Source organism: Brassica oleracea, chromosome C4 (assembly GCF_000695525.1).
Source record: "Brassica oleracea var. oleracea cultivar TO1000 chromosome C4, BOL, whole genome shotgun sequence".
NCBI classification, from domain to species: Eukaryota; Viridiplantae; Streptophyta; class Magnoliopsida; order Brassicales; family Brassicaceae; genus Brassica; species Brassica oleracea.
The window spans coordinates 23,798,286-23,807,447 of record NC_027751.1 but is presented as its reverse complement, the minus strand read 5'-3'; the positions used below and the strand labels follow the sequence as shown (position 1 = coordinate 23,807,447).

The 9,162-nt window shown below is 37.6% G+C and overlaps 1 protein-coding gene and 1 pseudogene across 1 annotated transcript; both read left to right on the top strand.

The window, feature by feature from the left end:
* The first annotated feature begins 1,892 nt into the window (after positions 1-1,892).
* LOC106338435 lies at positions 1,893-5,622 on the top strand (annotated as a pseudogene).
* Positions 5,623-5,813: 191 nt separating this feature from the next.
* LOC106338434 lies at positions 5,814-8,347 on the top strand. The gene is made up of 6 exons (XM_013777413.1): positions 5,814-6,102; positions 6,826-7,120; positions 7,171-7,442; positions 7,636-7,704; positions 8,061-8,122; positions 8,201-8,347. The coding sequence occupies exons 1-6, from the start codon at positions 5,814-5,816 to the stop codon at positions 8,345-8,347; spliced, it is 1,134 nt and encodes a 377-aa protein (XP_013632867.1).
* The last annotated feature ends 815 nt before the right edge of the window (positions 8,348-9,162 follow it).

Below are 9,162 nucleotides of genomic sequence, written 5' to 3'. Positions count from 1 at the left end.
CTCAACTCAACTCAATTCCATAGAGGCAACTCAAATCAATCTACCAACCATATGCTTTAATTAATTCACATTTCCAGTTACACACCCTAAAAACAATTTTTATCCAATGCAGCTTGGGGAAGAGAACAACTAACCTGCATTCGCCGGAGAATCCAACGATCGAGCTTTCTGGGGAGCTGCAAGATTTCTCGGGAGCTGCGAATTGAATTGAATTGAATTGGACGAGCTGGAATCGATCGAGCTTTTTGGGGAGGACTCACGACGAATGGGGGAATGGATAACCAAACCGCCCAATCTATAAACCCGCCATAACCCAAACCAAAATTTGTGCCAGACCAGAACCCTCTCAACCCGAATCACCAGATTCTCTCAATTTTTGATTTTTTTTTTAATTTCTCCCACTGAAGGGTGATTACGACGTTTCACGACTCATTAATGAATGAGGGGCATAGGCGGTTGATAGAACCCATAGGAGATTTTGCAAGTTACGTTTAGGGGCAACCGGGGAGATGTCTCGACGGACAAATGGAAAACACGTGATTCATGTCTGAATTGCATTTTAAAAAATCAATTTAATATTTTATACGTCCTTAAACAACAGCCAAACAAAATTGCGGGACATATATGTAAATATCGAGTTTTAACAAATGGCTGTATAAAGCAAATTTCAATACTTTGGTCTAGATTTCGTTTTCTTCTATTTTTCGAATCGTTTAATACAAACTAGATTGATCCGCGCACGGATATTGTTTCTTACATTTTTATCCATCGAAATTTGTTTTTAATAATTAGTGTTATAGATTTTAGATAAATCGTAATATAACTAATTGTATTCAAAAGATCTAGACCGAATCAGGTAAGATAATTATTTTTGGTACAAATATCCGAACCCGTTTCAGATACATTTGTTATTTAAATATTTTTAGGTTTTTATACTTCAGAACCAAACTCATCCAGACCCAGAGAATCCTACTTAAAACCCACACATAAATTTATAATATTTAAACGGACTTAATTTCTAAACAAAAAAACGATACCCAAAAAGAACAATATGTACCTAAATAGATAGTCAATGTTCATATCTAACTGATTTTATAAATTAATAAAAAGCCTATTTCTATCTGCTTAACTAAATTAAATGAAATATAAAGAGTTTTTTTTAGTAAAATAATTATATGAAGAAAAAAATTAAGTGATAATAAATGCAATACATTTTTATTATTTTGATTTAAGTGATTTTTTATTCACAAAACATGTATTTAGATTATGCTTTTGGCTACGTAATTTTTCACCTATTGAAACTAAAATTAAAAAAAAGTTATAGTAAACAAACTAAACCGAGCGTTTAACCATATACAAAACCCAGTTATTTTACATTTTTAATTTTATAATTGACACAAAGTTAATATTGATTAACTAATAAATAAAAATCTACATTATTATTATTATGGTAATATAATTAATGATGTGATGTATTATTAAGGTAATATAATTAATGAAATTGTTAAACTTATTGAAATATAGAAATACAATTAATGTAATTATAATAATGAAATTAATAAAAAAAATTATATACTTTTTTATACTGATATTCATGTTTTCAAACAATTCTCATTTATACTGTTATTCATGTTTCCAAACAGTACCAAAAGATAATTTAGTTTTAATCAGGGCTTACGTTTAAGTATCGAGTTTTTTTTTTGGGATATTTCGGAATATTAATATACTACTGTCTACATTTCGTATTGTTCTCACTTCGTAGGCCCTTTATTGCAAATTTTATCGTCCCCCTAAAACTAAAACCCTTGGAGCAATTTTCCCTCCAAACCAGAAAACCCCCAAATCTCAACGATCTGAAAATGGCGGACCTACATTAGGGAATAGTGTATCAGATGATACAGGTTAAATACATAGTTTTGGCATTTTGGCTATGTGCAACATGGATTCGGAAGCTCGGTTGGTTAGTTTCCTCCGAGAAATACAGACCGAGCAAGGTGGTGGATATCGTTGGAAACGAAGATGCAGTCTCAAGGCTTCAAGTCATCGCTCGCGACGGCAACATGCCCAATCTTATCTTTGCCGTGAGATTCACTCCCTTCTTTATCCTTCAATCTCAATCACTCCTAGGGGAATTGGGTTTGTCTCTTGTGTAGATTTTAAGGGTAAAGCTTGTCACTTTTAGGGTTTTGAATCACTTTCTGTTATCTGTTCATTGATAGATAAAGCTTGCATTTTTAGTGTTCACTGGAAAAATATGTGCTGTTTGTTTGATATGCAACAGGGTCCTCCTGGAACGGGTAAAACCACCAGCATTTTGGCTCTTGCTCACGTGCTTCTCGGCCCCAATTATGGCGAAGCTGTTCTGGAGTTGAATGCTTCTGATGATAGGTATGTTTATATGTGATGCTGCTGGTTCCTCTTTTGTTTTTTTTTTTCATTTTCATTTTCTTCTTCTGTTATGGTGTGTAGGGGTATCGATGTAGTTAGGAACAAGATTAAGATGTTTGCGCAGAAGAAAGTCACACTTCCTCCTGGGCGTCATAAGGTTGTCATCCTAGATGAAGCTGACAGGTTCATGTGGCTTTTTCTTTCTTCTCTCTGTATTTAACATCTTTGCCTTTGCTACGGTCTCGTACCAATCAATGTTTTTAACTGGTTCATTTTTTGGGTTTGTGAAATCAGCATGACATCTAGAGCACAATAAGCCTTGAGGAGAACGATTGAGATCTACCCAAACTCTATCCAGTTTGCACTTGCTTGTAACACCTCAGGCAAGATTATTGACCCCATTCAGAGTAGATGCGCCCTTGTTCGTTTCTCTAGGTTATCTGATCAGGAGACACTTGGCCGTCTCATGGTCGTGGTTCAAGCTAAGAATGTATGGACTCTCTGCCACTTTTTTCGTTCTACATATTTACATACTAGGATCATTTTTCGACGTTTCTAATTTCTTGTGTTCTCAATCCTCTCAAGGTTCCTCATGTACCTGAGGGCCTTGAGGCCATAATCTTCACAACTTATGGTGACATGAGGCAAGCTCTGAACAACTTGCAAGCCACATTCAGCGGGTTTCACTTTGTCAGTCAAGAAAACGTCTTCAAGGTTCGATACAATACCTTAGTTCACTTAGGTGATCATAAAATATAGATCTCTCCACTTATTTGCGTCTTATTTTTTCAGGTCTGTGACCAGCCTCACCCGCTTCATCTCAAGAACATGGTTCGCTATGTGTTGGAGAGTAAGTTTGAAGATGCTTTTCACGGCATGAAGCAGCTATACGATCGAGGCTACTCTCCAACCGATATTATCACAACGCTATTCCGTATAATAAAGAATTATGATATGGCTGAGTATCTGAAACTTGAGTTCATGAAGGTATACAGTCTGATTTTTTCTTCACATCATCACACTCGTGTCTAACACCAATTGTATTTTCTTCAGAAAACTGGATTTCCGCATATGAGAATCTGTGATGGAGTTGGATCATATCTCCAGCTATGTGGTCTTCTCGCTAAGTTAGCCGTTGTTCGTGAAACAGATAAAGCAGCTTACACCAGTTTAATCGGTGGCTTCGTTTGTATGTTTAAACTGAGTTGGTGGTTAATACTCGTTGTTTGACAGTTTGGATACATCTTGCAATGCAAAGGTCATCATTTAAATATTAGTGTATACTGTTTAACATCTCTTGTAATTTTCAATGCGAGACTTTATTTATTATAATATTCACCACCTCATAGATATCTTTTAGTATATATACAATACTAAAAGAAGAATATGGTAAGTGTTAAAGTTTTACACGTCAGCATTAAAAATCAACAAATCAGAGCTTGACAAATCAGCCAAATTTTATATCATTTCTTCCACTAACCGGACCGGTTGGGGTTCCAGCAAATGAGGTTATTTTTAACAAAAATTCTAATCCGCAGCCCAAAATATAGGCCCGTCAAAGTTATAGTTTTCACCTTGCCTTGAACGCATAACTGACGGATGCGATTCAACTTATGTGTAATTGACCGACTAATTGAAGCTCTCCACTTCTTTGATTATTCAGTTCCTCATCAATTCCGTAACATTTCATGTGAACTCTTCACTTCCTCCAAAATCAACATATATAAGTTACCAGGGTCCTTTCCTGCACTCCAGTTCCTCACACCCCGTAATAAAAACCAATTGTATCAATGGTAAGCAAAATCGCAAAATCAAGCACCACGTTGTTGGGTTAAGCTTGAAATAGCTTGGAGATCAAGCTATTTGTTTCCTACTGAGTTATAGATTAGGAAATAGGAAATAGGAACATCCTTGGTGTTTAGGAATTATCTAAGCATCCTTTATCTATTGTGTTTAGGGCTTTTATATTTGCTATATATGGAGATGTCAAGGTGTGACAACATATGAGTTTAGAGATTGAGCTTAAGTTTTGAGTGAGTTTCTTAAGCATTAATAAAGAGAGTTAGTCTTTATACAATCTTTGAATTCTATATTTGGTATCAGAGCCTTAGGAAGAGATAAGTGATATTGTTGATGCAACCGGAAAAATAAAAGAAGGTGGAGGATCATCTTCTATCCAATGTCCTATGCTTACTTCAACAAATTATACGGTATGGGCCATAAGGATGAATATAGATCTCAAAATTCATATAATTTGGGAAGCTATTGAAGAAGAATCGGCGGTAGGAGATAAAAACGACCTAGCCATAGGCTTGTTGTTTCAATCGGTTTCTGAGCTACTCGTCTTACAGTTCGGTGAGCTCGACACTGCAAAAAAAATATGGGAAGCAATCAAAGCAAGGTATGTCAGAGCATAAAGAGTGAAGGAATCACGGCTACAGGCGTTGATAACTGAGTCCGATCGCTTGAAGAGGAAAGAAACTGAGACAATCGATGAGTTTGGTGGAAGAATAGCCGAAATTTTTTAAAAATCTGCAACGTATGGAGGAATCAAAATTGGTTAAGAAATTCCTAAGCTGCCTCCCACGGAAAAAATATATACATATTGTAGCATCCTTGGAGAAACTACTGGACCTTAATAAGACCAGTTTTGAAGATATTATTGGTCGACTCAAGGCATATGAAGAGAAGATTCTTGATGAAAAAAAAACCAATGAAGACCAGAGCAAGTTGATGTACTCAAGTTCAGAACCATAGGCAACACATACAAGTCAAGCGAACTGTGAGTACAACAGGGATTATTGACCCCGAGGACGTGGAGGAAGGTCGTCTTATAGAGGACGTGGTAGAAGCCGTTACTATGCACCAAGAGACACATCGCGTATTACTTGCTATCGTTGTGACAAATTAGGTCACTATAAGACGGATTGCCCAGATCGCTTGCTTAAGTTGCATGAGACTCAAGAGAACGAAGGCAGTGATACGCAAGACGCATATGAGCTGATGATGCACGATGTAGTCTACTTGAATGAAAAGAATTGCGTCCTTGATAAATATGAAACAAACACCGATGATGAAGACATATGGTACCTTGATAATGAAGCTAGTAATCATATGACGGGAGATCGAAGATACCTCTCAAAGATTGATGATTCAGTTACAGGGAAAGTAAGATTCGGAGATGATTCTCAAATTGACATTAAAGGAAAAGGCACCATATCTTTTGTAGCATGACCGGTGAATCGAGGAAGATGACTGCTGTATATTTCATACCAGACCTCAGAAGTACTATCATCAGTTTGGGACAAGCAACCGAAGCTGGGTGCAACGTACGACTACGAGGAGACTACCTAACTATGCACGATCGAGATGGACGATTTCTTGTCAAAGCAAATAGATCCAGAAATTGCTTATATAAGTTGCGCATGGGGCTAAAGGAGGCAGCACGTCTGAAAATAACATCTATAAGTGAATCAACTCGTTGGCATGCAAGATTGGGACACGTCAACCTCCGGACTATGAAGGCAATGATTCAAAGGGAACTCGTTACAGGCATCCCAAGTGTTCAGATTACTAAGGAGATCTGTTCGTCGTGCCTTCTTGGAAAGCAAACTCGGCAAGTGTTTCCGAAAGCAACTACATATCGAGCATCCATAAACCTAGAGCTAGTACATGGAGATGTTTGTGGTCCCATAACACCGAGTACGTTCTCAGGTAAACGATATGTTTTGTGATCATTTATGATCATTCAAGTTATATGTGGAGCATACAACTTAAGGAGAAGAGTGATGCATTCAGCAAGTTTAAGAAACTAAAGAGGGTCATAGAGCAAGAAACATGGAAGATATTGACCTTTAGGACCGACAGAGGTGGGGAATTTATGTCAAATGAGTTTAATTCTTTTTGTGAAGAATCAGGTATAAAAAGGCATCTCACAGCTCCATACACTCCCCAACAGAATGGATTTGTAGAACGAAGGAACATGACCTTAATGGAGATGGCGAGAATCATATTAAAACACAAGTGTATGCCGAATGTGGGGGGAAGCTGTACGTCACGCAACGTACTTGATCAATCGGATAGCAACAAGATCACTTGATAACCAGACGCCGTATGAAGTGTATCGTGCAGGGAAACCTAATATCTCACACTTGCGGGTCTTGGCGGGTCTTTGGATGCATCGGGTATGCGCAGACAGAAAAAGCACATCTGAAGAAATTGGATGATCGATCACAGATGCTGGTGCATTAAGGAACGGAACCGGGCTCAAAGGCTTACAGTATGCTGGACCCTGAGACTCGAAAGATCGTGGTAAGTAGGGATGCTGTTTTTGATGATTCTAAGGGGTGGAACTGGAGCATGTCGAATGCAGAGCAGCAAGGAGAGTTCGTTGTATCTTTGGGAGACTTTGGAAACCACTACATTTGTGACGTGAAGAGTGCATCGATAGAGAACAAAGCAACGTGAGAGAAGAACAGGATAAATATAATACACTTGGAGAAGAGAACCCGACGGAGACAGAAGCTGTTAGCGATCACATTCCATTAAGGAGAAGCGAGAGGCAGCATGTAAAGCCAAAATATCTAGAGGATTATGTGATGCTTGCCGAGGAAGAAGGAGAGATCGTGCTGTTATACCTAAACAATGAGCCAAGGAATTATCGTGAAGCTAGCGAGCTGAAAGAGTGGATTATGGCGTGTGAAGATGAGATCCATCTATTATTAAGAACGAGGTGTGGAGTTTAGTAGATCTACCGAGTGGTGTGAAGCAAATTGGTCTAAGATGGATCTTTAAGATTAAGAGTAACTCTGACGGTACAATCAACAAATACAAAGCTCGTCTAGTGGCTAAAGGGTATGTACAACAATATGGAATTGATGTCGAAGAAGTATTTGCGTCAGTAGCTCGACTAGAGACTATACGGTTGCTTATCAGTCTCGCTGCAACTAAAGGATGGGAGGTTCATTACTTAGATGTCAAAACTGCATTCTTGCATGGGGAGCTAAACGAGACGGTATATGTAATGCAACCTGAAGGATTTGAAGTAAAGGGAAGTGAAGGAAAGGTTTATAAACTCCACAAGGCTTTGTATGGACTGCGACCGGCGCCACGAGCATGGAACAACAAACTGAATAAAATTCTTCACGATTTGGGGTTTAAAAAATGTTCCAAGGAGCCTACATAGGAGGATCGTGAAAAACAGCCTTCTAGTTGTTGCGGTATATGTTGATGGCTTATTTGTCACAGGAGCAAACACAAGGATCATTGATGAGTTCAAGAAAGAGATGGCTTCCAAGTTTGACATGAGTGATCTTGGTAAGTTAACATACTATCTCGGAATTGAAGTGGGTCAGTTCGATGGAGCAATAACATTAAACAAAAGACGTTAAGCGCTGAGAATTCTCGAGGAGAGCGGTTTGAAGAACTGCAATATGTCTCACATACCGATGGAGCTTGGAATGAAACTTTCAAAACCCAAATATGAAAGAGACATTGATGCTACGGCCTATAGAAGGAATGTTGGGTGTAGAGGTATCTCCTTCACACCAGGCCAGATTTATAATTCGCAGTAGGCATCTTGAGTTGTTCTATGCATCAACCGAAGGAGTCACATGGCGCAGCGATGAAACATTGTTTAAGATATCTTCAAGGGTCTACTTCTCTTGGTATAGTGTTTACTCGTGCAACACCAGATATCCCAAAGCTGGCGAAATACAGTGACAGCAGTTATAACGTTGATCCGGATGATTGAAAAAGCACCACTGGCCACATCTTCTACCTCGGTGAAAATCTGATCACTTGGTGCTCACAGAAGCAGGAAACTGTTGCACTATCCTCTTGCGAAGCTGAGTTCATGGCAGGGACAGAAGCGGCTAAACAAGCTACATGGTTACAAGAGTTGTTACGCGAGGTCACTGAGCAACCGTGTGAGAGAGTGGTGACTAAGATTGACAATTAGTAGGCCATTGCCTTGTCCAGGAACCCCGTCTTCCATGGAAGAAGCAAACATATACACTCAAGGTATCACTTTATAAAAGAGTGTATAGAAAAGGGGCAAGTAAGTGTGGCGCATGTCTCAGGAGATAAGCAGAAGGCGGACATACTAACAAAGTCTTTGGGAAGAAAAAAGTTTGTCGAAATGCGTGGCCTCATTGGAGTTCAAGATTTAGCAAAGAAGGATTTCAAGCTTAAGGGAGAGAATGTTGGGATAAGCTTGAAATAGCTTGGATATCAAGCTATCTATTTCCTACCGAGTTATGGATTAGGAAATAGGAAAGTCCTTGGTGTTTAGGAGTTATCTAAACATCCTTTATCTATTGTGTTTAGGGTTTTTATATTTGCTATATATGGAGATGTCAAAGTGTGACATAACATATGAGTTTAGGGCATCTCCAACCATGACACCATATTTGGTGTTGAAATTACACCAAATCTGGTTTTGGTGTCATAACTTTTTTGTCATCTCCAACCACAACACCAAATATTACACCAAAAATAATATATATATTATTTGATGTTTCAGTTTTAATAACTTTATATTTTTATTATTTTTAATTGATAAATAATTATTTTATCTCATTATATATTATGTTTGTTAAATTTATGTAATTTTATATTTAGAAAATTTAATTACAATTATATTTTTTGGTCTAACAATATTATACTTTATGTATTTATTTTATATAAAATATTATATTAAAAGTTACAAACTATTAATTATGAAAAGCACAAAAAATAATAGATTTATTTTAATAAAATTTATAATAATTAGCA

Excerpts from the sequence above, each read along its gene's own strand:
- LOC106338434 (XM_013777413.1), top strand. The coding sequence starts at position 5,814 with ATGGGGCTAAAGGAGGCAGCACGTCTGAAAATAACATCTATAAGTGAA. Across the intron at positions 7,443-7,635 it reads AGGATTTGAAGTAAAGGGAA|GAGCAAACACAAGGATCATT; the intron begins GTGAAGGAAAGG and ends TATTTGTCACAG. Across the intron at positions 8,123-8,200 it reads ACAGTGACAGCAGTTATAAC|AAGCAGGAAACTGTTGCACT; the intron begins GTTGATCCGGAT and ends TGGTGCTCACAG.